This window comes from Aspergillus brasiliensis, assembly GCF_001889945.1.
Source record: "Aspergillus brasiliensis CBS 101740 unplaced genomic scaffold ASPBRscaffold_7, whole genome shotgun sequence".
Classification (NCBI taxonomy): domain Eukaryota; kingdom Fungi; phylum Ascomycota; class Eurotiomycetes; order Eurotiales; family Aspergillaceae; genus Aspergillus; species Aspergillus brasiliensis.
Genome location: NW_027137448.1, coordinates 387,468 through 414,074, shown reverse-complemented (window position 1 = coordinate 414,074; position 26,607 = coordinate 387,468). Strand labels below are relative to the sequence as shown.

The 26,607-nt window shown below is 50.4% G+C and overlaps 12 protein-coding genes across 12 annotated transcripts; 5 read left to right on the top strand and 7 right to left on the bottom strand.

The window, feature by feature from the left end:
• Positions 1-815: 815 nt before the first annotated feature.
• Positions 816-4,435, bottom strand: ASPBRDRAFT_127895 (peroxidase/cytochrome P450 family protein; the record flags this gene model as incomplete). The annotated part of the gene is made up of 7 exons (XM_067618010.1): positions 816-1,145; positions 1,221-1,347; positions 1,429-3,610; positions 3,670-3,862; positions 3,915-3,963; positions 4,015-4,112; positions 4,169-4,435. The coding sequence occupies 7 exons, from the start codon at positions 4,433-4,435 to the stop codon at positions 816-818; spliced, it is 3,246 nt and encodes a 1,081-aa protein (XP_067478209.1).
• Positions 4,436-6,759: 2,324 nt separating this feature from the next.
• On the top strand, positions 6,760-8,119 carry ASPBRDRAFT_66014 (trans-2-enoyl-CoA reductase (NADPH) TSC13; the record flags this gene model as incomplete). The annotated part of the gene is made up of 3 exons (XM_067628635.1): positions 6,760-7,036; positions 7,126-7,341; positions 7,398-8,119. Exons 1-3 carry the CDS (start codon positions 7,003-7,005, stop codon positions 8,117-8,119), a joined length of 972 nt encoding a protein of 323 aa, XP_067478208.1. The 5' UTR covers positions 6,760-7,002.
• Positions 8,120-8,680: 561 nt separating this feature from the next.
• On the bottom strand, positions 8,681-9,890 carry ASPBRDRAFT_127231 (putative alpha-1,6-mannosyltransferase subunit; the record flags this gene model as incomplete). The annotated part of the gene is made up of 3 exons (XM_067617953.1): positions 8,681-8,911; positions 9,092-9,525; positions 9,599-9,890. The coding sequence occupies 3 exons, from the start codon at positions 9,888-9,890 to the stop codon at positions 8,681-8,683; spliced, it is 957 nt and encodes a 318-aa protein (XP_067478207.1).
• Positions 9,891-10,717: 827 nt separating this feature from the next.
• Positions 10,718-11,617, bottom strand: ASPBRDRAFT_55617 (mitochondrial 54S ribosomal protein bL28m; the record flags this gene model as incomplete). The annotated part of the gene is made up of 1 exon (XM_067627414.1): positions 10,718-11,617. One exon carries the CDS (start codon positions 11,615-11,617, stop codon positions 10,718-10,720), a length of 900 nt encoding a protein of 299 aa, XP_067478206.1.
• Positions 11,618-11,745: 128 nt separating this feature from the next.
• Positions 11,746-13,324, top strand: rvb1 (RuvB family ATP-dependent DNA helicase pontin; the record flags this gene model as incomplete). The annotated part of the gene is made up of 4 exons (XM_067622806.1): positions 11,746-11,889; positions 11,972-12,191; positions 12,250-12,797; positions 12,860-13,324. The coding sequence occupies 4 exons, from the start codon at positions 11,746-11,748 to the stop codon at positions 13,322-13,324; spliced, it is 1,377 nt and encodes a 458-aa protein (XP_067478205.1).
• Positions 13,325-13,696: 372 nt separating this feature from the next.
• ASPBRDRAFT_55615 (uncharacterized protein) lies at positions 13,697-15,376 on the bottom strand (the record flags this gene model as incomplete). The annotated part of the gene is made up of 3 exons (XM_067627413.1): positions 13,697-14,326; positions 14,380-15,110; positions 15,163-15,376. The coding sequence occupies 3 exons, from the start codon at positions 15,374-15,376 to the stop codon at positions 13,697-13,699; spliced, it is 1,575 nt and encodes a 524-aa protein (XP_067478204.1).
• A 1,241-nt stretch (positions 15,377-16,617) lies between these two features.
• On the top strand, positions 16,618-17,444 carry ASPBRDRAFT_127046 (v-SNARE protein VTI1; the record flags this gene model as incomplete). The annotated part of the gene is made up of 3 exons (XM_067617931.1): positions 16,618-16,797; positions 16,865-17,271; positions 17,357-17,444. The coding sequence occupies 3 exons, from the start codon at positions 16,618-16,620 to the stop codon at positions 17,442-17,444; spliced, it is 675 nt and encodes a 224-aa protein (XP_067478203.1).
• A 282-nt stretch (positions 17,445-17,726) lies between these two features.
• Positions 17,727-18,695, bottom strand: ASPBRDRAFT_101480 (DSC3 family protein; the record flags this gene model as incomplete). The annotated part of the gene is made up of 1 exon (XM_067616567.1): positions 17,727-18,695. A coding segment is annotated over one exon (969 nt), but the record flags the coding sequence as incomplete, so codon positions are not given.
• A 954-nt stretch (positions 18,696-19,649) lies between these two features.
• On the top strand, positions 19,650-21,712 carry ASPBRDRAFT_66007 (uncharacterized protein; the record flags this gene model as incomplete). Its single annotated transcript, XM_067628629.1, has 5 exons — positions 19,650-19,889; positions 19,949-20,121; positions 20,187-20,349; positions 20,408-20,970; positions 21,018-21,712. 5 exons carry the CDS (start codon positions 19,650-19,652, stop codon positions 21,478-21,480), a joined length of 1,602 nt encoding a protein of 533 aa, XP_067478201.1. The 3' UTR covers positions 21,481-21,712.
• A 368-nt stretch (positions 21,713-22,080) lies between these two features.
• On the bottom strand, positions 22,081-22,480 carry ASPBRDRAFT_127515 (uncharacterized protein; the record flags this gene model as incomplete). The annotated part of the gene is made up of 2 exons (XM_067617979.1): positions 22,081-22,296; positions 22,355-22,480. Coding segments are annotated over 2 exons (342 nt in total), but the record flags the coding sequence as incomplete, so codon positions are not given.
• A 164-nt stretch (positions 22,481-22,644) lies between these two features.
• On the bottom strand, positions 22,645-23,043 carry ASPBRDRAFT_30715 (uncharacterized protein; the record flags this gene model as incomplete). The annotated part of the gene is made up of 1 exon (XM_067622805.1): positions 22,645-23,043. One exon carries the CDS (start codon positions 23,041-23,043, stop codon positions 22,645-22,647), a length of 399 nt encoding a protein of 132 aa, XP_067478199.1.
• A 612-nt stretch (positions 23,044-23,655) lies between these two features.
• ASPBRDRAFT_178821 (uncharacterized protein) lies at positions 23,656-26,380 on the top strand. Its single transcript, XM_067619890.1, has 9 exons — positions 23,656-23,765; positions 23,827-23,949; positions 24,008-24,096; positions 24,155-24,262; positions 24,330-24,868; positions 24,935-25,208; positions 25,260-25,435; positions 25,486-25,672; positions 25,722-26,380. The coding sequence occupies exons 1-9, from the start codon at positions 23,725-23,727 to the stop codon at positions 26,195-26,197; spliced, it is 2,013 nt and encodes a 670-aa protein (XP_067478198.1). The 5' UTR covers positions 23,656-23,724; the 3' UTR covers positions 26,198-26,380.
• The last annotated feature ends 227 nt before the right edge of the window (positions 26,381-26,607 follow it).

The window sequence follows — 26,607 nt, the reverse complement described above, 5'->3', positions numbered from 1 at the left end:
CAACAGTAAATTGAAATGACCTGCCTTACTAGTTACTACTACTTCCTATCTTCTCTCGCACTCTACTTGCTAGACTACTACTGCCTGACTCCGTCCTCCATACTGCTAGTGACCTGTTAGTCAGTAGTAGTTGTTACTCCCAGGTATCCAAGTTATCTAGAGCTTCTGCTCCGACTTTTGGGCTTCCATCGGAGCCTAATATGTCTTAAGTCAGGCTTACTCACAACTTTTTTGTTCAGGCCTCTTTAACCCGATTCCCGTTTGCTACGTTCTAAGTATCCTGGCGAAGACTCTCTCACTTGGGCTGGGCGTAGTACAATTTCAAACAGATGGCTCCATGTCATCTATAGTGACCCCAGGCTTCGGTTCAGTCCCACCTCACTTTCCAGGTACTTCATGGTGGCGCATATTCACAGGCGTGTGAGCTATGAGTAGGTATACACATGATGCTTAGGTTGTCATTGTGCATACACCGCGGGAACATTCTGATTCGGGGAATATCGTGTGTTTTGTCGGGGAGTGAACGCATAGTACTACAGGTGGGGTGAATGACAAACAGAAACTTGCATGAGTGACGTCTATCTACCCACAGAGATTGGTCTCGGTGAGGAGCAGTCCTGCTATGGGGGCTTCGAGAATAGTAATGCTGCTACGACCTGTCCGCACGGATACTTTAAATATATATTTTTCATTCCAAGGTGAGCGCAGAAAATATTATGCGATTATACCAATTGAAAATCATTGTTATACACGTTAGTCATACCTACTAGTCAGTATCTGTGCTGTCAATCCATCCCCGTAATTCAATAACACTTTTAGTTCGTAGCAAGACTTGGCAGATCGCCATCCCATTGGATCTTCATGGTCGATGGGAATGGCCAATAACTGCTTTGGTCTGCAGTCATATACATCGAAATCCCTCCAGGTCCAGCGATCTTCTTCAGTTGGCCTTGAGCCCCAGGAGCCCGCCGGAGGTTGTCTAGCCGGCCCACCACCCTGAGCATTGTCGTGAGAGCCAACTTGCAAATGCCCATGCCCAAGCATTGATGAGGGCCAAATCCAAAGTGGGCGTACAGGCTCATGTCGCGGTCAAGCTTGACCTTCTCCGGCTCGGGAAAGCTGACTGGATCCATGGAAGCAGATACCTGCAAAATTAAAGGTGAGTAAATGTCTGCTAAAGCCAGGAAACTCTTGTCTGAAGGGAGCTTGGCGTTACTTACTAGGTTGCATAGTACACTTTGACCGGGCTTCAAAGTGTACTTTGACCCGTTGTCATCTACGACGGTGGGCTTCGCGACCAGTCGCGGCAAGCCGACGGACGATCGCAACCGAGCTCCTTCCATAAAGCTGCCAAACCGTCAGTACATAGACACGAATCACTTTGTGAATATTTGTAAGTGGAAATCGTGGGGTTCAGAAAGCGCTTACTATCGTAGAAGTAGGGAGTCAGCCTCGGATGTGTTTTCTTGGGCGAGTCGTTTAATGTCTGGCAAATGAACGGATCCTTCATCTGAAAGGTAGTAATCAAGGCATTGCGAAAACAGTTGAGCTTGGTTTGCCACCATGCCGCCCGCTGTGGGTAACAGATGAGTCCAGACGATATCGGCTGGGGGAACATTGCTGGCAAGCAGACGCTGGATCATGTGCTCGCCGTATTCACTGAGGACATCGTGTCGGTGCAAACTGCTAACCAAGTTTGCGATGAAACCGGCCTTGTTGACAAAGTCGACATTGGCCATGGTCAGTTCCCCGAGCTGTTGAGTTACAGCCCGGGCAGTCTGATTGAGCTGGAATGACTTTCCAACATCGGCGTCGTAGAAGATGGATGCGAAGACGAGTGCCAATATTTCGTACAATTCAGACTCGGTAAAGATGCCCCTGGGGTTAGATTCAGTCTTCAGGGGCAGAGAGAATACATTTGCACAAAAATGAACCTGGGCGTAGTTTGCCACGTCTCGAACGATATCGACTTGATTGACTCCGCCCAGCTGGTAAGAATGTTGGTGCAGGAGTTTGATGGTGATATCTTCATAAAACCGCTTGACCTCGCTTTCCCACTTGTCGCGGTATAGGGCGGAACCCATCATCCTGCGCGATGCAGCGTTGGGTGGTTTATCACCCGACAGCATGAAATCCCGGCCGTAAGGGTGATTGTTGTGACGCATCAAAAACTCGATCTTGTTTCCCCAAGTAACCTTGAATGCCTCTTGGTCGTTGAGAATCGAAATACAAGCCGCATTGGAGTTGATGAATTGCGGCGTAGGCGTATAACTCGGTCGGCCCCAGCTGTAATCTTGAGCAACCGAAAGCTTCTCAAGGATCTTCTTGTTCTCAGATGGGATGACCAGAGGGAAGTGTGCGTAAACGGAATCGCCTTTGAAGTGATTGGGGAACGCACGCAGCACCAATTTGTAAAGGACCTGCCCTTGGTCAACGGAGTTCTGAGGTTGTATTTCGCTATAGGCCCAGTTGGTGAGATGCTTTGGTGTGTAATCAACCGTATAGAAACGGTCGCCGCGGACAAGGGAAACCGCATCGGACAAAATAGCCCTCGAGATTGTAAAGTTTGTGCACAATCCGCTGCCAGGCACTATTGGGTCTTTCGTAGCCTCCACAATAATGCCGGGATACATTTCCACCAGATCAGGTTCATCATACAGGTTCTTGAGCTGGGCAGCAATGTAGGGATCAGGATTGATTTCCTCGAAGGTCTTGTAAGGCGCAAGGTCGAAGAACTTGCGGAATTCGTTCAGGGTAGCCAAGTTCCAAGAACGCGCCTGCATGATACCGAGGGCCTCGATGTTTCTGAAGACTGATGGAATGTTACCGGCACTAAAGGCACCAGCACAATCCTCAACGCCATCTGCGAAAATGTTTGCAAGGTCGCCATCATCAAAGGCGCCGTCTGCATTACGCTGTAATCCGGCAAATGGACGGTCTGGGGGCTGTTCCGGTAAGCCTGCTTCCCACTTGGCTACACCTCTAACGAATTCCTGCAACGAAACCTTGTTGGGATCCTTTCCTGGGAACAGATCTTTGTACAGATCCTGCGTCCATTTCTCGTCCCGCTGAGATATGCAAGCATGCCAACGGTAGACGAGGTTAAACTCAGCAGATACCTGGTTACCCGTGGCCTGCGCTGGGGCGCTTCCTCCTAGCAAGCTATCCTGGATATCAGCTCGAGGATCCAAGCTCCACAGACTATCTGTTCGATTTATGTTCAGTATAGTCCGAACATAATCCTTGAGGATAATGTTTATATATAGGCCACACGTGACCAACCGACCCGTCTGGAAGAGATCGTTGTCGTATTTCGTGTTGGCATCGACATCAGACTCATCTGGCTTGGTGAAACGGCCTCCTTCATTGATAGTCGCCAAGTTCTCAACGACATAATTGTGGAAGCGGTTGAACATCAGCAGAAGTACGCCGACGCCAGGAGGGAAGCCTAGGACACGTTTGCTGGAGAAGCAGTCCGGCTTGAGCTTTCCATCTTTGAAAGTCCGGACGAGATACTGCTCATCTTGATTGTTGCCATAGAGTGGCGAAAGATCCAAATATGAGGAGGTCTTGTTCAGAGTGTAATCACTGCGGTCCGTTTGGAAAAGATCTTCGAGCATGTCAGTTCGCAGAACTTCCGAAGAGAAGCATTATTCATGCGATCCTTACCGTGAATGATGACGGACGCAAGATAAAACAAGACACTGGAGATCTTGTTCGGGTGCTCCGTGTACTCCTTCCTTTCCAGGAGAGAGGTGAAAAGCGTGTTTGGGTCCGGCAGCGACGGGGACTGAACAGTCGTTGGGCGTACAGATCTGGCGTAGTGGCTACCGGCTGCTCCAATATGAGGCCACAGGAAGTTCTGTCAATGGAGAGTTAGCAAAGACCTTCCAGAAGGGTTCGGGGCACTGTACATTTCCTGATCCATCGGCCTTGCGGTATGAAGTGTCCCGGCCTAGGTATCTACGTTCCTCGATTAGCCTCTCACAGAACACCATGCCCAAATGAACTTACGAAATCGGAGGATGCTCCAGGTCATTCCAGAGTTGCTTGAGGAAGGTGTTGGTCAAGTCCTTCCCATTCTTAGAAGTCGAAGGGAGCCCGGCAGCAATCTGGGCTTCGTTAGACGGACTCAACAGGCTCACAATAGGCAAGAGTAAGCACTAACCTGAATCACTCGCTCCATTATATAATGTCTATCATCGACTGGCTGACCTGTTGCAGCATCCTTGACGACCTCGAGCAGGGCCTTGACATCAGTAAGGTCGACATGGCTAAGATCCTTGACAATCCCTGTTTGATCAGGCTCAGTGACATAGGTCCCGTTCCCCGTCGCCGTAGGTAGCGGCCGCAAGGATGCCGAAATGGCTTTCTCGACTTGGGAAATGGTGCTCCCGATGCCGTTCACAAGGGAATGATCATTTGTGCCGGACATTGTGTGCGGGCTAATACTATACAAGTAGCTGTCCAGAGGGTACAATCCCGCTGCATACATGAAAATCCAAGGTCAGCATGATTTTCCAATTATGCTTAACCTCGACTCTACAAATAAGAAGAAAGAGGGGTAGATAGATCTCCATCTCATGACTCTAGGACTATGGGTTGTCCCAAACAAGACCCACCTCATGAAGTCATTGAAAGGTTGCTCACCTTGGGAGTCTAGACGTTCTGGAACCGCGCCGGCCTACCAAGGAATGCGAACGGCGAGGACGTAGTGCGGGGAAAGAACTTAGTTAGGTAAACAAGAAGGGTATCAGTATAGACAAAGAATTAAATCCCCGTGGTGATGGGAGCTGAAGTATATACGAAGAAGCAGGGGACACAATGCGAGAATGCGCATGAGAAGTTGGGGGAGATTAAGCAAGGAAAGATATTCAGAGGAAGGGTCTTTATAGGGTCTCGTCAGCGTGTCATCGCAGCAGCCGAATCGGCAACCCCGAAGAGAATGAATAATACTACTCAATGTCCACGGAGCGATAACAGACACTGGCGGTCCTGTCCGTAACGAGGAATGCCCCATTGGATGTGACAGGCGAGCCAGACAGACTTTTGATTCGCGTGCATGAGACATGACCTCGGCGCAGTTCACACCGTATGCATGGCTAACAGGTGGATGCGGACTATGATCGAACGTGCCTTAGCACCAAACTCAAGATGGGTGGCCTTATCCACAGTTGCAAAAAGACGTATGGCGTGCGCAGCCAAAGAAGATACGAGGGATAGTCATGGATGGACCGTATCGTGAGGCATTGGACGGGTGGCCCTGGCAGTCCCCGGCGAACTAGACTGGCGGGGACTGCTTTTCAGCCGGGCAAAAACCCGGTCGATCTGCGGCTGGAGCTTCAAGTTAGCGAAGGGGGTGTGGGTGAGAGCCTGGGAGGAGCTGAAAAGAGGCCAGAAGATCTTGCAAATCCAGCGCACTGTATTATTATTCCCCACCCTCCTATTCCATGATTTCCGTCGTCTCTCGGGGACCTGTGTTCATGCAAAGTTTGCGAGTTGGCCTCAACACCTGGTCGGGGATACTTGTGCGGAGTACGGATACTTCATCGGGTAATGGTTGACAATACGGTCAGGTCGAGGATCGGGGGATCTTAAGAGTAGAGAGATCCTATCAGAGAGCCTCCCTTTCGTTCCCACTAATGTCAGCAGGTAAGTACTCCGTAGTAGTGGCAAGCACGAACTGCATGGATAGTCTGGGTACGGAGTAGTTGATGTGGTGAGTTGCTGTCAAGTGGACGGGCTGCTCTTACTCTTAGCCTCTTAGCCTCTTACAATAGTAGTTAGTTACGGGGTAGATGATGAAGGTATGCCGCTAACAGCGAGCTAAAGAACGGAGGTGCTAAATGGGCGGGGGCAAAAAGGAAAGGCTGGCTGACAGACTGGGACTAAGGCGCCACTATCTAGTATTTACAGAACTGTCTGATGAAGCTGAACGCTACTACGGAGTTCTGTTAATTAGTACCGAGTACGTCCACCGAGTCTAGCCAGCCTCAGTAAGTGACCTTGACAATCTGGTCAATCGTAGCGGGCGCATATGTTTGGCTGACTCGCTGGTACATACACAATGGCGCTCATAATTTTCGGTATTAATCAATTTCTGATGTCTCCAATTACGCTATCCCCTTCTGTTTTATCTTGTGGCCCATTGCTATTTGACTAGTTAGTTACCGACGGGATTTGATTACAACATGGCCCAAAGTCAAGTTTGTTCCGGAGTATACGTACTATTCACAGCACGAAACTAAGAACATAAATTATAATGATTATCTGATAGCAACTGGGTGAGATACTGAATAGGCAAATGGCATAAATGGTAGAATGCCGACGCGCTGTAACAACAAACAACCCATGTGAGATACAGTAAGAAGGTAGTAGCAGGCAGCCAAAAAAGGTGGGAACAAGGAGGGAAAGAATAATAAGCACAAAGGAAGAGTGGGAAAAGCAAAAACGAATCAGGATTGTAAGGACAGGGAAGAGCCTTAGGAACTCCGTGAGTATCACTGTGATGGGAATAATGCCGACCTGGAATTGTTTGTCCCTCGATTGTTCCGTCCTCCATACTCAGATAAACCAGTAATTATCCGTAGTCAACAATCCTTTCGGACACCACAAGGCACAAACATACTTTTATGCAGAGAGCAACCAAAAGTTTGGACCCCGGCAGATCGTCCCACGTGATGCTTTGCGGGCCGAGGAAGACTTGCACTTGCCTGGGGTTTCTAGTTAGTGGATTAGTAGTTATTAGGCTGGATACTACACTAAGCAGCTCACTAGTCCGCAATGGCCTCCTGACTAGCCGCATTTTTGCTGAGCAACTCTCAACAAGTCTGCCGCTTCCGGTAACCGGGAACACCTGCGCCATCAGTATCTTCTTCACTTCGTATACGAATCCTGGCACAGTGCTCTGACCTCAGCTCACGTGGTATAATCCTCAGATAACATCCCCCCTGTGCCTGCCGGGTCTTTACGAGCCTGCGTGTGTCCTTCAGCCCATTCCAAATGGCGTCCCTCACATTAGTTGTTGAGCCCCGGGGTAAGTTTCCTGGCCGCCACTCAGATCCTCTTGACTGAATGTCAATTGATATCTCTGAAAGGAACTAACATTGGCTCCCCGTAATCTAGGCAAACCCATTAAGAAGCTCCCCAAGCAGGTCCAGGTGTCTTCCAATGCCTCGACCGCCGAAATCTACAACAAGCTCGCGGAAGCCTCGGGCTTCTCCATCCACCGGCTCAGGATCACCAAGGGTAGCGATCGCACTGTCGTTCCCAACTCCAAGGACTCGACCGTCGACGGAACTGGTCTGAAGGAAAAGAGCGTCTTGCACGTCAAAGATCTCGGTAAGTAGACATAGATAAGCGGACACGAACCGCCTCCCCAACTACACCATTACTAGATTCTAGGTTCCCACTCACTAACCATCCCCATAAACTTCCAGGCCCCCAACTTGGATGGCGCACCGTCTACATCATCGAATACCTCGGACCGCTCTTCATTCCGGCTCTCTTCCTCTTTCCCCTCCGCCCATATGTCTACTTTAACTTCGACAAGCCGCTTCCCGACCCGTCGCAGTTCCAGCTCCTGGTCTGCGCCCTCCTGACCATCCACTTCATCAAGCGCGAATACGAAACCGTCTTCGTCCACCGTTTCAGCAATGCCACCATGCCCGCGCGCAACATTGTCAAGAACAGCGGCCACTACTGGGTCCTAGCCGGTTTGAACATCGCCTACTGGGTCTTCCGTCCCGACTCTCCCGCCGCCACTATTCAGGACTCTTTTCTCCTGTACAGCGGTCTAGCATTGTTCATTTTCGGCGAGCTTGCGAACCTAAATGCTCACCTTGTGCTACGCGACCTGCGCCGTCCCGGTACCACGGAGAGAGGCATTCCCTCCGGATTTGGCTTCAACGTCGTCACCTGCCCCAACTACTTCTTCGAGGTTGTCAGCTGGGTGGGTGTCTACCTGTTGAGCGGAATGAGCTGGAGCGTCCTCTTCTTCATTGTCGTGGGTACCGTGCAGATGGCCCTCTGGGCCAAGAAGAAGGAACGCCGCTACCGCAAGGAGTTCGGTGACAAGTACAAGCGCAAGCGCTATGTTATCCTCCCTGGTCTGTACTAGATAAGGGTGTTAACAAGAGTATGCCGTGATGCGTGACGGTTTCGGCCTCGCATACGTTCTGTCTTGGCATTGGCCCAAGTATATCCGGGACCTTGCATGTACCTCGACTGTATTCGAGGTTAAGGTGTGGTGAGATATGAAAAGGTTCTCGACATAATCGAGAAGATTACGGCGGAGTTTGTTCTCCGCATGACAGATTTGTCCTTCAACGTGTAACCTATTATGATAGATTATAGTCCGGGTATTAGTTAGTCACGAGAGTTATGCGGAGATTCTAGTTATTGACGTGGACGAATAATAATTCATTTTTACTTTGAGCAATAATGCTATTGGGTTGCGAGGTAGTAGTAGTAGGTTATTCATGCATCATCGAAATGAATCCGCTCGCTTCTCTATGGACTAATATCACAACCCCCGAGTCCGAGACAACGTGTTCAGATCAAACTCCTAACACCAATGGAAAACGATATCATACCCAAACTCCCCCCAAAGCAAAGGTGGACATTACATTTGATAAAAGCGAGGATAAGAGGAAGACAGAAGAAAGGGGAGGGGAAAACGTTACTCATTCTTCAATTTTCCCGCCCAAAGCCGATAATACGGCTCCATTTCCTTCTCGCAACTCCGCCTCGTGTCGGTGTCACAGCCAAGGAATCGAATGACCAAGTCACCATCCTTATAGACGCCGTCTACGGCAGCACCGTTCGAATCCTTGCTGTATGCATTGATGGTCCGCTGTGGAACCAATGCCAATCTGGCCAGGATAGTTGGGTGCCATTGCACAATGTGATCCTAAAATCAGGAATTGATGACGTGGGTTAGTCACTTAGTCTGGTGACACAGGAAAAGAAAAATGGGAAAAAAAAAGCAAAAATGAACAGAATTCTTTTAGAGAACATCCGAGGAGAGGTGTATGGTGCATAAATGAAAAAGCTAAAGAGGGAAAAAGACGTAACCTGTCTCCTCACTTACCAGAACGTGGGTCTCGGCCTTCGCAAAGTTATAGCTAATGTACAGAGGGTCGAACCAGAAGTCGAGGAAATATTTGGCAAAGTCGCCCTGTCGAATGAGGAAGCTACCAGAGCTCAGATCCTCCGCGTCGGTGGTCATAATGAGATCGACATCTTGAGCCTGTAGATGTGAAAATGTCTTGATGATGCTGTCGGGAGGCACGACGGAGACGTCTTTGAGCATGAGGGATTCGAGACGGTCCTTGTCGAGGACGTGCGATTCCAGTGATTTGCTCGGGTTCATTATCAGGGCATGAGCGTCTAGGTGGAAGAAGTACTTCGAGTACGGGTGGGAGGCCATCGCGTGACGGAGGGCTGGGAGGACGGCCCAGGACTTCGGGGCGTTATCGAGGACGGTCTCATAGTCGGACACGTTGGCGAAGAAGTTCGTATAGCCTAGATCGCAATTGTGAGACATCTGAAGGGGTTACTCAACACGAGGGAAGTGGCAGGATTCTTGTCGCCTTACCATGTCGCTTAGCATAGTCCTCTCTGTTCTTGACGATCTTCTGGATATAATCGTTGCTCCAAGCCGTCCGGTCTAGAACGGTGACGACGACGATGCTGGATGTTCCTGCTGGTACGGCGGGGGTACCCGTACTTGTGTAGAAGAACTGGGAGAGAAGGAAGAAGACAGTGAGCAGGGCAAAGCCCAGGATGGCCACTGCTTTGAGCTGTTTCCTGCGCTGGAGTGAGATTCGCGACGACCGAGCGTACGGAGGAGTTATCGGAGTCCTCCGCGGAGGCAGGGCGAACTGCATGATGTGTGTATATGTCCCCAGCGGGTGGATGCTGGGCGACTGTGAAAGATGTAAGGATAGTCAATTGCGACTTCGTTGGATTAGGACATTCTAGCACGTAGTTTCGAGCTCGGAGCGGAGGCAGCATCAATTGCTTGTAACTGATCCGGCTTCACGGCTCTCTGCCGGATCCGGCAATGCGCCCGCGGATCTTTGTTGGTCCGAGAGATCGCAGCATTCCAGGGACAAAGCTGATGACCTTGCAGATTGGCTATCGAGAGAGACATTTCAAGGCTAGCGATGACGATTATTAATGGTTGGCTCATGGTGAAGTAAGGTTGCGGTTGTTCAATGTCTATGTATAGATACGGCTGTCTTCTCATTTGGGCACATGAGATCCCGCACATGTTCTGCTAATGTATCGCATCGCAGTGCTCCCAGAGCCACATTCGTAGCTTTCTGACGTGGTTATGGCCCAGTGTATATACTGAAGGGAAGCTATTCGCCGAGACAGATTTAGCACATCGAGGGCCAATCTGCAAGGATGTCTGCGTTAGTCCCCTTCAACGGCATTTGCACACCAAAGTCAATTAATCCGAATTGCATTGGTAACATATAAATACACTGAAGAGCGAATCACGCAAATCCAAGCAGTCCATGCAAGATCTAAATAGTAGCTGTACAGTCGTCTTTTTCACCATCCGAGATATATGAAAGCGGTATGCAGACGCTGTCGACCATGACCAAAGAAATAATAATACAACAGACGCCCATCCGTTGGTCACCAGGTCATCAACCGAAATTGACCGTCCCAAATCGACTTCGCTAGAGACTTGCCCTGTAGGTCTCTAGTACTGTTTATCGTTGTACGTTGGCTTCGTGATCTCCTTGATATTTGTCTCCTCCTCCACCTTCGCCTTGATCTCGTCCTCCTTCTGCTTCACCCACTCCTCGAACGTAGGCGGCTCGGGAATACCCAGCTTCTTCCGCTCCTCTCGGAACCTCTCTTGAATCTTCGGCGTCTGCATTATCTTCCACCGCAACTCCCATCCAAAGATACCCATCTCCCTGATGCGGCCGGGGCGGTCGCTCAGAAGGTAGTTGTCGAGGCCACCGGCCTTCCGGATCGTGCGCAGCGCCTTGCGCGTGACCTTGATGAAGAGGTCCTCTCCGAGTGCTTCGCTGTAGAGCTTCTTCCGACGAACGTTGGGCTTCCAGAATCGGCGGGTCTTGCCCTCATTGCGGCCTTGTGAGATCTTGTTTCCGAATTGGATCATCGCGCCTCCGTAGAGACCGGAGTTGGACTGCTTGAAGACATAGTTCGGACCGTAGGGGTAAGGAGGGATGTAATCCGGCAATTGTTTCGTCTTCTGTGCCGCCAATGTCGTGGAGAAGGAACGTTTGGAGGTCGTGACGGAAAGGTTGCGAAAAGCCGCAGAGAGGGAGAACGGAAGGGACATGGTCGAACGAGTCTGTAAACCCGCCATTGTGTAGATCAAAAGGTCGATAGGCAGTCGACCATGACAGGGAATCGACCGGGAAAGAGAAGAACAGGCGCCGGCAGAGCACAGCAGCAGCGGACGAGATAGTTGGAGATAGGCGTGGACCGTCCACCACCGGATGGTGAAAGAATTTGGGGGTCGCGGCTGACCGCCTTGGCCACGGCCGGCTATCATTGATCGATCCTCCCCAGCTGCGCTTGAATTTCGGCCAGAAGCAGCTGCATCCAGACTCGTCTTTCCTTTCATCATCTCCAGCTTTTCCCTGATCCTGTCAGCTCTTCTTACTTCTCGTGTGTTTTCCTCCTTACCGAAATCTTCTACACCCCCACGATCGCATATCTGTGGCTTCCGAGTGAGGTCACAATCCCTTCGCCATGGTTCAAATCAGTGAAGTGAAGGGCAACTCGCGCGAGAACAGAACGGCAGCCCACACGCATATCAAGGGCCTTGGTCTACGGCAAGATGGCACTGCAGAGGCATCAGGAGATGGATTCGTTGGACAGGCAACTGCCCGTGAGGTACGCGACAACATTGCCGCTCAGCACTCTTACTTTGTACACTTATGAACCTATGTACTAATCTGGGGGCTTGACATAACAGGCATGCGGTGTCGTCGTTGATTTGATCAAGGCAAAGAAGATGGCCGGTCGAGCTGTCCTCCTGGCTGGTGGACCCGGAACTGGAAAGACAGCTCTAGCCCTTGCTGTGTCGCAGGAGCTGGGAACCAAAGTCCCGTTCTGTCCGATCGTTGGTAGTGAGATCTACTCTGCTGAGGTCAAGAAAACAGAGGCGCTCATGGAGAACTTCCGGAGGGCAATTGGTACGCGACTTGCACCAGGCTGACGCGAACAACTCAATATACGCTAATGCTTTGATAGGTCTCCGTGTTCGCGAAACCAAGGAAGTATACGAAGGTGAAGTCACGGAACTGACCCCCGAAGAGACGGAGAACCCTCTGGGAGGATACGGACGCACGATCAGCCATCTGATCATCGGCCTGAAGTCCGCTAAGGGCACCAAAAAGCTGCGCCTGGACCCCAGCATCTACGAAGCCATTCAAAAGGAGCGAGTCACCGTGGGAGACGTCATTTACATCGAAGCGAATACTGGAGCCTGCAAGCGTGTCGGACGGTCCGACGCCTATGCCACCGAGTTCGATCTTGAAGCTGAGGAATACGTGCCCGTGCCGAAGGGAGAGGTCCACAAGAAGAAGGAAATTGTCCAGGATGTGACGCTGCATGACTTGGACATGGCCAATGCCCGGCCCCAGGGTGGACAGGATGTGATGAGCATGATGGGACAGCTCATGAAGCCCAAGAAGACCGAAATCACGGAGAAGTTGCGCCAGGAGATCAATAAGGTCGTCAACCGCTACATTGATCAGGGCGTTGCGGAGCTCGTTCCCGGTGTCCTCTTCATCGACGAGGTAAATCATCCCAACTCACTACTGCCTTCACCTTGGAAGTCAGTTGCTAACCCCATCCCTAGGTCCACATGCTTGACATTGAATGCTTCACATACCTCAACCGGGCTCTCGAGTCCTCCATCTCCCCCATTGTCATCCTTGCCTCCAACCGCGGCAACACCGTCATCCGCGGCACCGACGACATCTCCGCCGCCCACGGCATCCCTCCCGATCTTCTCGCCCGTCTCCTTATCATCCCCACCCACCCTTACTCTCCCGATGAGATCAAGACCATCATTCGTCTGCGCGCCAAGACGGAAGGCCTTAGCATCACCGACCCCGCCCTGGACAAGGTCTCCGAGCACGGCAGCAAGGTCAGCTTGCGGTATGCCCTGCAATTACTCACCCCGGCTAGTATCCTTGCCAAGGTAAATGGACGCCCAGGAGGTATCGAGGAAGCCGACGTGGCAGAGTGTGAAGACCTATTCCTTGATGCGCGGAGGAGTGCCACGATCGTGAACCAGGATAGCGAAAAGTATCTCAAATAAGCGGGACGTGGCATGGCTAGATTTGTGGGGAGTGCGTGATGCGAAGAGAAGAGGAGAAAGCAAACGGAAGAAACATACACAACACATACAAGAAAGCAATATGTATACCACGTCTGATGTGCGACTGTATGCTTGTCTGCAGGGTCTTATTATATTGTTATTTTTCTTTCCTAACTAAACCGGGAAGAGCGATTTGCTTTTTCGATGTATGAGCTATTTTTACGTTAATGTCAACTACTAGTATTAGGAATTTCCTTTCAATTTCCAAAAAAAAAAAAAAAAAAAAAGAAGATGCTCATAATATCTCTCGTCTAGTAATATGATATCCGTATAACGTCTCACGGAATGTTTCCTCTATATGGCATCAACCAATCAAGAAGTCTTACCAGTAGTGATAGCATTGCACATCGGTCTAAGCCGCGCCTTCGCCTTCGCAGCGGCACCCGGCAGAGCCCTCAACAAGACCAAAACGAGTCTCAAAATAAGAATATAGACGTGAATCAAGCGAATGATCGTCCGGATCACATTGTCCCTCAAGCCGAGGCTTGGGGGCTGCTCTGAGGTCGCCGCCTCGAGGGGATCCTGGTGGAATTTCACGTGGAACGGGGCCTCGGCGCCTAAATCTTGGATGGCGATCCTAAGACCAGCCGTGATGGCATCTTCTAAGTGTCCGCGTCCTGTCCAGCAGAAACCGTAACTTAGACCACGTCTGTTCTGGATGGAAGGGAGGTGATGTTGTGCTATCAGGGTCTGGGCGCTGGGCTCGGGGTCGGTGAATTCCCATACGCCTTGTACGTGGCTTGGGTGGGGTGGGGTGAAGGGGTTCAGGGTGATGTAGATCGGGCCGAAAAGGTGGGATGGGATGCTGTCGAGGAAGTTTGCGATGTAGCTAAGACTGGAGATGTGGGATGTGGTGTTGTTACTACTACTCGGCCATTCCTGGTTGCTGGGGCCTAGGATGTAGTTACAGGCGGGGCCGGGATCCTCGACGTTAGGCATCAGCTGGTTTGTAAGGTTAGTTTGAAAACTTATAAGATGAGCGGTTGGGAACTTACGAGGGGATCTGAATGTAAGACGGATATATTTCGAGTTGATCCCAGGCTTCGAATGATCTCCTTCTCTTGTTCATTTGCGAGCGATCCCAGTATCTTGATGGTCTCTTGGCCGTTCACGGCGAAGACGATATGGTTGAAGAACATTTCTTCGCCTGCAGATGTCATGATACCATATTTCTTTCCATACTGAACGACCTTTCCGACTCTGGTCCTGAGATGAACCTTCGAAGAGGGGAAGTTTTTGGTCATGGTCTGGATAAAATGGCTCATCCCGGGTCCGATACGACGCCAGTTCGGCAAGGCTTGACGGGGCTTCAGTAGCTGATGATCGTAGAGACACCGGACGAGGGCTTTCGCAGGCAACCGTGGTAGGAATTTCCCCGCATTCGTGCTCCAGAGCATAGACAGCAGTGGGGCCAAATAGTTCTCGATGAAAGTATTGGAGTACTCTTCGCCTGCGAGGTACTCATCTGTAGAAGACATATTGAAATCGGTGGGTTTACAAGTCTCGAAGCCGTAATCGAGGACATCCACAGCCATGTATTTCAGCCAAATGACATCGCACAGTACCCGATAGGTCTCTATGTTGCAAAGGGTCCATGGACGAAGAAGAATGCTTTTCAGTATGCTACCACACCATTGGAAAGTATCAATCCCATCCGTAGCCCCAAAGGAGAACGGCGCCTTGACACTGGTGATCCCGAGGTAGTCTAACAATGAAAGAAGGTTTGCTGAAGGAGGAAATTAGTCCTGAAAGATACAGACTGGGAGAATGCCACTAACGAGAAGCCCCAGCATTGAAAGTGGGAGGATTTGTATTGACATCAACTCGGTGACCATTATGCTCAAAAGGCAGGGCCTTTACGCGCCCACCAAGAGAGTCTGAGGCTTCAAAGAGATGAACATCATGGGCGGAATTCCGCAACGCCCAGAAGGTGGTGATACCCGTGCAACCGCCCCCTATAACAGCAACACGCTCAGGCTGAAAGAGCGGCATGGAAACAACAGCTGTTAACGGTTAACCTTGCCATCGAGCAGGTCAACCGGAAAGAATGACGAAAAGATATGGGCGCAAACTTAGCGCCTTGTGATGCTGATTCAAGTACAAGGCGCAGTGCCTAGTGTCTAGTGCACAGATTGATAAGATTGTAGAGGACTCCTTGCCCTATCCGGATGTACCGAGATAGGGAACATTGAAGTGCTAAGGTAGCAGAACAGTCTAGCAGAAAGATCGAAAACAGGGTGATAACAGGTTTATCAAGACATCCACGCGCGCTCAGATCCCGGTCTGCTACGCGCTTTTGTCCTCATGTGGCGGTCAAATGTGATCGCATCAGATGACAGACATAGATAGGGCGACTCAGTCAAAGCCTTCAGTGAATATTCTTCCTTGAGTTTAAGGCCGATCTACCCAGAAGAGGGCCCAAACGAAAACCGGGGTAAATATGTGAGCTGTCACTAGTGAGGGGGACCTAGGAACAGGGCCATTATATGAGTCGAGGAGGAAGCTCCACCGATCTGAGACGAAAATATTGAGGGGGGCGAATCCTGGAGAAGTTAATTGACCACGAGTCAGGGGACCATTTCCCACGAAGCAGTGGAAAGGAACAAGCCAACCATCATTGTCAGCCTCCCACAAGCGAGGGTGAGCGCTGGGACCCTGGATTGGGAGGGGCGTTCAGCGGCACGATGAATGGAATCCATACAATGGATCTGTTGGTCGAACTTGGCGCCAGATGCGATGCAACAAGTAATTAGAAGACTAGACTAATCAGTTAGTCTGGTTAATCGACCGTTGAGCCCGACGACGTCAGCCGGATCCCTCTGCCTCGGCCGCCGATCACGTGTGGCTGTCGCCGACTCGCCGTTCCTGTCATCGCCGCAGTTCAACCAGTTGTCTCACTCCAGGCATCTGGCTATCCTGTCTGCTTTCCCATCCAGCTGCATCTCTCTCTGTCCTTCAGATACACCGGTTTTGTTTTTCGAGCTGATCCTGGTTTATTCTCTGATAGACCGTGTCGTTCACTCCCGTCCGTTAATTGTCCCAATCTGATTCCCGGAGCAGCACGGGCGCTGCCAGCCACCAACGAAAGATAAGGTGGCTCCTCCGTACTATTCTACTCTCTCCACTTACTTAGATCCGCAACCCCTATCCATTGATTAACTCGGCTTCGATCGGCTGTGAAACATAACCAAAGACTCTTCAACCTACGCCAAACTCCCCCATTTAATATCATAATGTCGAACCCGTTGGACACCGACGCCGGCTCGGAGCTCTTCAGCAGCTACGAGACCGAGCTGAAGCTGGTACAAGCCGATCTGAATCAGAAGCTGGACCAGATCGCCGAGTCAAGCGGTGAACAACGAAAGTCGGCGATCAGACAAGCCGAGAGGGCCTTGGATGAAGCGACGGAATTGGTATGTTCGACCAACTTGTCGAGACCCGCGCCCCGCGTCAAGTTTCCACTAACAAGTGGGATTACAGCTAGATCAAATGCGCATGGAGAAGCAGAACATCCCCTCAGCAGCACGATCGAAGATCAACACGCGCGTTCGCAACTACGCTACCGATATTGACGAGGCAAAACGCAAGTTGAGGTCGCTCTCCGATGACCGCAAGGCGCTCTTCGGCGACCGCTACACAGATGATCCGCAGGACGAGCATCTGGAACAAAGACAACAGCTCCTGTCTGGTACAGAGCGGTTGGAGCGGAGTTCCGCCCGGCTCCAGGAGAGTCAGCGCATCGCCCTCGAAACGGAGGATATTGGTCGCAACACCTTGGCCGACCTGAACCAGCAGCGCGAGACGATCATGAATGCGCGGGGTCGGCTGCTCGAGAGCGAAGGATATGTGGATACCAGTATCAAGACACTAAGGGGCATGGCCCGTAGGTACTGTCCCCCTAGTTACACGAGGACATTTGCTTCGCTGCTTGTCACAGCTGCTTCAACGATGAAATGCTTACTGTCTTTTTAGGATGGCTACGAATCGGTTGATCACAATCGCAATCATCACTGTCTTGATCCTGTTGATTTTCGCCGTTATCTACAGCAAGTTTCATTGAGCGTGGGTTTGGAAGGCGTTATTACCGGTGGCCTCTCTTTCATGTTTTCTTCCCCTCTTAACGACACTTATAAATCTGCAATCGCAGACACATCACGCAATGTTGTATGATAGCAACCCAGCAGCTTTAATCAGGCGCCATGTTACATGTTATAGTATCTCACATTGCCGTTCATGAGCCGAGCCCTATGGTGTCTAGAAAAACTTATAACAAAACAAAACCAAGGGTATAATACATGGACAAAGCCAAACAGAAAAAAGAAAAGAAAAAAGACAAGAACCACTAATTCATTATCCTCATCGCCCCAAACGCAATATTAACCACGACCCCAACAAAAACCGCCAACCCTTTCCTCCAACTCCAAACCCCCTCCTCCCTCCTCAACCACATGGCACACCCAACCGGCCAAAAGAACCCCATCACCGCTCCCCAAAGCATATCATCCATCGCACCTCTCGACCCAGCCCCGAATCCCCCATCATCATCCGAAAACGAAACCGCCCCATCCCCTCCCCCTCCCCCAGCCGTCATAGCCGCCGTCGACCCCTCATCCATCCATCGATCCTCCAGCTCCCTCAACTCTGCCCCTGACGGCATCGTATCCGGGGTCCGCGACACCGACTGTACCGCTAGAAACTGCGACCGGAGGCCTGCCACCTCCGCGGGTGTAAACCCCGCCGACAGTAACCGGTCGAACCCTCGTGGTGCGGGCGTCGTAGTATTAGCACCATCATTCTGTACATCTTTTCGCCGTTGTCCTCTCTCATTATCGCCATCATGATATGTCTCTGACGATGATGGTGATTGTTGTTCGTCGTGGAGCGTAGATGCGATCGACGCTTCCGTGGCAAGATCGGTTGCTGAGAGAACGATATCGCCGATGGAGCAGTGGATGTAGAGACGAGGATGGTCGCGGACAGGGGCTTTGCCTTTGTTGTTTGGATCGGAGGCTGGATCGGAGGTGTTGTCGCTGGGCGGGGTGGTGGCTGTTGGTGGTCGTGGGGAGCGGGTGGGTGTGGGAGGGAGTTTGAGGGATACGGAGAGAGGGGTCTTGTCTTCGAGGCCACGACCAGCGTGGATGAGTCGGAGACGGTGAGAGGAGAGATGAGGGGGGAGACGTGTGCGGATGAGTTGTTTTAGGCCCGCGGAGGTGGTGGTTTCGGGGGAGAAGATGTCGAGGGGGAGGTCGGGGATGGAGGCGGAGAAGCGGATGGTCACGTAAAGGGGGTTGGAGGTAGAGGTTGAGGGTGGAAGGTCTAGGGGCGGAGGAGATTTTAGGAAGGAGGAGGATGCCATTGTAGATATGTCTCGTGGGGAGGTGCGAGGACAACTGAGATGAGGCAGTCGTGTATCCAAAGTAAGGCCGGCGATGTCGGTACGTCACGGCTAGGCTTGCGATAACCTCCGATAAGGCTGTTGCCTGAGGTCTTCCCGTGGTTGCGCACGTGACTTATACTTATGCGCAACGGGATATGTGATTGGCTATCGAGGAGGCTCCCCTGTATATGCTCAACAAGATTGTCAATCAGTCCATGATCCGAATGTGTATTTGCCTCGGAATGGCAGAAATAAACCGAACTATAAGCCGTCGCATGGCACTACTGCAGATTTCAGTTTGTCTGAGTGACGGTGCTCTCAACTTACGTTAAGCATAGCTAGGGAAAAGACCACATTAAGGACAGCCACTAGAGAAGTCATGAAGACGCGCGGACCAGCTATGACACCATACCCTGTACTCTGGGAGTTTTTCATTGTGATGCCCCAGCTAACAAAGATATCAAGGCACCGCTGTGATTCTGCAAGGACAATGTATCGAGCATCAAGCGTTGGAGGGACTTTGACGCAGTGACCGAATCAGCATGGTGAAATCAGATATGCGGCGACAAATAAACCCCTTCTCTCAAACTCGGCATCCTCTCGGATGTTGTACCCGAGATATTATCTTGGGCAAAGTCCATATACGATAATCAGCAGTCAGACTAGACACATATTATCCCACAGGGATCGGCATCCTTCGAACCGAACCGACGGAGGAAGATTTAATGCGGGGTAATAACATGAGCCACCTAATCTTTCACATCCCAACTAAGCTGAATCCCATCGAATGAAACAACATCCTAGACTAGTAAGGCGCTTGGTCCGGCTCACTTGACTAGAGATGAAATGATCCTGATATGCATGAAATGTATTGAGCAAGATTTCAGAATGAATGACACGGTTAAGATACCGGAGCATCCAAGCGACTCCCAAAGCGACTTCACTCCTGGCGAATTAGTCCAAAGCCCTGATGCACTTCAACGCCATCTTACCTATCGCCAGATACAGTTCATTGCTATCGGAGGCTCTATCGGGACGGCTCTGTTTGTGAGCATCAGCTACGCCCTGATGCGTGGAGCCGCAAGCCTTCTTGTGGCGTTCATCCTCCAAACATGTATTATGGCTCTGGTAAATAATGCGCTTGCCGAAATGACTGTTTTCATGCCGTCAGTGCTGCCTTTGCCCAGCATGCCAGTGTCTGGGTTGACAGTGCCTGGGGCTTCATGAGTGGCTGGAACTTGTGCATTTTCGAGGGCTTGCTTATCCCTTTCGAGATAACAGCCCTGGATATAGTCTTGACGTTCTGGCGTGATGACATCCCTGCGGCCGCGGTCATTTCTGCATGCATCGTTCTTTATACGTATGTTCGATCAAAGATGGAGCCGGTTGCTCATAGACTTCTGGAAGCTAAACTAGCAACGTCAGGGCTACCAATTTTTTCGCAGTCAGGTACTTTGGCGAAGCCGAATTTTGGCTAGCCGGAGGTAAGCTCTTGCTCATTACTATACTCTTCTTCTTCACTTTTATTACCATGGTAGGAGGAAACCCGCAGCACGATGTGTATGGTTTTCGCAACTGGTCGGAACCGGTATGGCATCCCGTGATGCCGTTAATGAATATTCGAATTGACCTTATGATGGTTCTAGAGCCCCTTTGTTGAGTACATCTCATCAGGAGACCTAGGTCGCTTCCAAGGTGTCTTGGCTGCGTTATGGCAAGCTGCATTCACCATCGTGGGACCAGAATATCTGGCCTGTGTGGCCGGAGAAGCACAGCAACCCCGGAAGACAATGAAGAGGGCGTTCAAATCGGTTTACTGGCGGTTTGGCCTGTTCTTCATCGGAGGTGCTCTCTGCGTCGGCATCGTCCTTCCTGCTAACGATCCGACACTGCTGAGGGTTTTGGGGTCTGGGAACACGGGCACCGGCGCCGCATCACCATATGTTATCGCCATGACGAACATGGGAATCGAGGGGTTGCCACATCTCGTCAACGCACTCCTCTTTACCAGTATCTACTCTGCCGGAAATGCATATGTTTATACCACTTCACGAAGTCTGCATGGGCTCGCTCAGAACGGACATGCCCCGAAGTTTTTCCGCAAGTGTACCAAAGACGGCGTGCCCATATACTGCCTCGCAGTGGCCCTGGCATTTGCGTGTTTGTCCTTCTTAAAGCTTGGTAGTGGCTCGGTGCAAGTGCTGACTTGGTGAATATTGTTCTAAATCTTAAGCCCCGCGATGCTGATCTCCCCAGGCTCACAAATCTAATCACCGGCGGGACTCTCGTGACATATATCACCGTGTGTGTCAATTATCTCTTTTTCTATAGAGCACTCAAAGCGCAAGGATTTAGCCGCACGGAGCTACCGTACCGTGTATACTTTAAGCCATATGGAACCTGGATTGCACTCATCTGGCTTGTGGGTGTGGAGATATTTTACGGGTATGCGGTCTTCTTGCGTGGACGGTGGGATGTCGGGTCATTCTTCAGCGACTACACAGTGGCTTTTCTTGCCATTGGCACCTTCACTGGGTGGAAGATCGTCAAGCGGACACGGCTTGTCCGGCCGCAGGAGGCAGATTTGGTGTGGGTTCGTCCGGCGGTTGATGCTCACGAGGCTGCTATGGAGGTGGAACAAGCTGGAACTCGCAAACGAGTGATGCAGGTATTGCAGGCAACGTGGGGAGGTACACGTTTGGCGGGCACTATGGTCTGATATGGTTATAAGATAGCCTGTTCATGTGTAGGTTTCTGATGGTGAAGAAGCGGGCTTTTGATTCTTCCTAGATAGACATTTCCTAGACATGGTGCAGGGGGGAAGAGCACGCCGAGCTAGCTAGAGCTCTAGCTCTGGGGCGCTGTGTAGCTGAGGCGGGTCAATACACGAGCGCAGGTACTTTCTCGCTTAGGCAATGACACATCTAAAACAGGCTTTGGCTCTCCCTCCGCTCGGGCTCCATACTTTGATATGAATTAAGATTGATTCTCGGAGATCTCACGGGTTATTCCTGAAAATGCTTCCTTTAGATCCTCAACCCCGCCGTGTGCATAACACATTTAGATATCCTAAGTGACAATAAACAGCATCGAGCTGGGATAGTGATAATGACCGAGTAATGTGATTAAGTTCTACCCTGAGCAGGAAATGGGTAATTCGATAGATACCAAAACGCCATTGTCCTCACATGAGTACCGACCCCAGATTGCCTATTGACCCGAAGCAGGGGAAACGCCTCCAGAAAACCCAGAACCCCAGCCACAAATCCCAACACTCATATGCCTTACCGAGCCAACTACATACCACTCTAATAGTAAATCATGTCTGCGAACATGCCAGGGATCCGGCTTCCCACAATTTCGTAGTGTCCCCAGTCACCCTCCCAAGAAACCATTGGCCCAATGTTCTGATAACATCCGCATCCATCTTGCGAAGATCAAATAACCGAGTCAGACGCATTGTCAGCGAGGTGCCGTCAAAATACGCCTCAATAAGCCGAGCATGTTGGGGGCCCATAAATGAGAACAGCAGAACCTTTGAAGCGCCATAGTTAGTACCGAGGATTCCGGTGCAGTGGGGAGACAGATTTTACCGGTGCAGTGAACTGCTCGACAAAGCGGACAAACTTCATTTGTGCGATCATCAAGCGTAGAGTGACCATGACCTCTCCTCGTAGGACTTTTGTGTTTGTGCCGTTCATATTATTGCAAACAAATGCTTAGATATGGGGTTGTGGGCCCTTGGCAATTTTGGTAGCCAACACAGTTAGCTATTTGGGGTAGCTATACTGATCCAAATTCGTAAAAGGCGGCTCGGTCATGCTGTTGTCTTCTGTGAGATGCAGGGGGGTAATATAAAGGGGCAAACAGCAAGAGCTGGTATTTACCTGAGTTTTGACTGCAGTTTATCGAGCTCATAAGCCTCATCACAATTGCTGTAGACACCGCAGGAGGCAATATAACCAGAAAACCGATCAAATAGCCAACGTGAACAGCTTAGCGGGTCTCTGTCATATTCGGGAAATGAATCAAATTCAATAAATTCTTGCCCTTCTTCTGTCATGCTCTCAACAGGATCGGCCATGATAGAGGCAGAACAGGGCGTGAAAAAGATAGGCCTAGCATCCGATTGCTCCTCTAACTCTAAAGACAAGATAATGATTTTGTGTGCCTTCCCTTGATGCACATCGAATTCATAAAGTTCAAGGTCCTGAATGTTCTTGCAGAGTGCGCGTAGAACTTGACGTAGCTTCCGGCGTCCTGCAGGCTCGGACACAGACATGATAGTGGGATCGAGGAAAGAAGGAGTTTGTGGGTCAATTGTCCTATAAATTCGAAGCAGCTATGGTGGATGGGGGATCTCAAACAGTGCTGGTCATACTTGGACGCTTGGGTTTAGTACTGTTTAGAGGACTCCACAGCGGATACTTGTTTATTGTGACAGACTGCCGTGGTTTTCTTGATAAGTTAGGGGCGCTAGCGGGCGCGTCCATTCCCTACTGATTGAAGAACAGCAAGGGTTTATTGAATAGTGAATAGTTGACCCCCGAGACTGACATATTGAATTCTTGTGAGCCTCGCAGGTCTTTCAACCTTAAGCAGCCGTGGCATTCCATTCATTCATACATCGTACATCGGCTATTTCTATGTCTGGGTTCATGCTTGTGTTTCAACTTCATTTGTGCGATAACATATCTGAGAACAGAATTCTGTGGAGGAAGATTGACGAAGATAAGCAATTATACGCGATTTTCCCAAACGGGTAACGGAAGTTGGAGAAGAAAAAGCGACAGCGTCTGTGGGGATTGATAAGGCCGAGCCGGTCTCGTGATCGGGGCCCCCCTCATCCTCCTAGCTTATCATGATCCCTTCTTCCTATCCAGAGTGAGGAGGTGTCAAAATGTCCGGAAGAACAGTCTTCTTGGCTGGAAACTCGCTTGCCTAAGGGTCTCGGGTGATCACGATGCAAGCCGAGCCCCGCAAGTTGAAACGAACGGCGAATGCGTAAGAGACCTGCAAAGTGATTTGAGCACCTAACTAACCGATATTGGTCCCGCTTATCCAGGTGTATTGCCTGTCGTCAGAGCAAGATCAAATGCTCCGGGGTCGAGCCATGCGCCAATTGTCAGAGACGCGCTATTCCCTGTCGGTTTGCCGAGGAAAACCGCAGGGTTCTGATATCGGAACGGTATTCTCTCTCAAGATCGGATGGCTGTGTATCATACGATGCTCATGATATACGGCAGATGTCTTCGGGATTTGCAGACACAGGCCAAAGAACAGCATGAGACGGCGAAGAAACGAACTCACAATGTTGCATTCGAGGAAGTCGAAAGTATGTATATGACGCGGGCAAGTGCTGTTGTTTCCTCGCTGTAATCTTACTCTGTCAGATGTTCTCAATTCAGAATCGCGTTCTCCAGGTGCAAACTGGCCCAGTCCATTTGGTCTGCCCTCAATGACAATGAGGAATACCCACGATAACCGACTTTCTCGATGGGGTAAGACCTGGCTCTCTCTTCTCTGTTAAAGACTTGATTATAATACTCATGCGGCCAACTCGAGTAGTCTGGCTGGCTCCAACATCTACCTGGTCTTTTACCGCTCGTCTCACTTTGATGATGACCCAAAGGCTTCATCCGGATGTAGCCTACGATATTCCCTACTTCCTTGATGGAGATATCTATCCCCTACAGTGGAAGTCATCTTCTGATGCTGCTCCTGACATCAACGGTCTCCCATCTATGGACTACGCTCTCTATCTCTTCAACACGGTCAAATTCCATCTAGGCCAAACTTTCCGGCTCCTGGATGAAGAGGCCTTTACCACGCATATGCAAGAGTTCTACTACGGGGACGCAATCAAGAAAGCAACTAATAGTCGGGTATGGTTCGTCCAGTTTTTGCTAGTGCTGTCCTTCGGGAAAGCATTCCTTGACCAGTCTAGAAAAAAAGACCCCCCAGGTGCGGAGTACTTTATTCGTGCCATGTCTTTGATGCCAGACTATAGTTCTATATGGAGAGATACTATCCTGGCAATTGAAGTCATGGCCCTGGCAGCTTTGTATCTCTACTCGATTGATCGACGAGAGTCAGGACACCTCTTTGTAAGAATTATACCATTATACCATGCTTCTAAAAAGCGCAAGTTGACAGAAACTAACAAGATCTAGGCTAGCCAGGCTATCCGCATTGCGCAACTGGAAGGTCTACACACGGAGCTTCCGGAGCAAGAGCTGGGAGCAGCAGCTGTTGATCGCTGCCGTAATCTGTGGTGGACACTGTACATTATGGACCGCCATTTTTCGTCATCGCTAGGCATACCAATGATTGTGCATGATAACGATGTCACGGCATTGATCGATTCACCAACCCAGTCATGTCAGAGGAACGCGATGCTAAGTCTAAGAGTAAAGTTATCGCGGTTATTGTCCACAATACTTGGCAGTAGGTTTAGCTCCACCATTCTGAGAGGACTTTTAGCTCACAGATGCGTAGCCGTTTACAGGACTGAGAGGCGGCCTATCGAATCATTCATCGAGAAAACTAAAACTATCCTCAACACTATGGCAGACCTAGCTAGGGAGTTGGAGGACTTTATCAACACCAAATTCTCGGGCCCGGTTAACTCCATGTCAAAAGGGATGCGCCATATCCTCCTATTGTATCACGAGGTATGTTTGCCTTCTAGCAAACTGAACTACGAATTAACACAGAATACTAGTGTGTCATCGTGGCCACACGACCCCTACTTCTAGCCGTTCTTCGGGAGCGTCTGGACAAACTCGGGCTCCCCTTAGAATGCTGCCGTCGGATCGTCCCTCTCATGGAAACATTGATCTCAACGGGTATCAACTCAGCAACTAAAAGCCTCCAGTTACTTAAAGGTCTAGTGGACGAGGGCCTCCTTGGTGAGCAAATTCCAAAAAGAAGAATCACCTGTTACTTACCGTACCGCAGAGTCATTCCTCCCCTTCGACCTGGAATTCACCTACGGCGCCGCTATCCACCTGACGATGGCCAGTGCCCTTGTACCAGACTTGGCCGGACAGCGTATCTCCAGCCAGCAAGCGCATCTGATTCTCGATGAAATCATCAGCAAGGGGAACAGGGTAGCAGAAATTCGCAAAGCCGACTTAACCCGTCTCGAGAGTTTGTTCGAGGGACTTACAGAGCAGTACGCGAACGCGGCGAACCCCATCAGCACCGCTCTAGTTCCGGAGACGAATGATGGTGTGGATGAGAATGGTCATCAGAATCATAGGCCAGGTGACAACGCCCAGTTACCGTTCATTCCTGGCGATATCAATGTCCCAGACGATGAGCTGCCTGAGCTGGGATTGACGTCCTATGATATTGCGGCTATTGTGGATCAGATTGATTACAATGCTAGCCCATCTTTCTGGCTGGCTCAGGAGAGTGAGGATTTGGGTTGATGCGTAGATGAAGGTGTGTATATACAGCTTCGAGCAAAAGCGGAGCTTATACTCGGATACTATAGGGCACTGGGTGTCTTTGAGCGAAGTAGCAGAGCAGAATGCACTGCAACTGCCAGAGTATATAACCTGTATATAGTAGCTATACTATCCTTTACTATAATTGCAGTGAACTTCGCATGGATACTATACAATGGCTTCATCCCCGAGCTACTACATCCGAGACATCATAATCATGACAGTACTAATCCACCAGTTCATCTTATCTCTAGTACAAGTCCGTAGATTGGATCCGGCCACGACGTCTATCTTGCATTCATCCCATGCAAAACCCTATCATCGGATAGGACAGCCGATCTCCGCAACGAAGCCGACCCGATCCGAGAGGGGGAAGTAAGAAGTATATCACA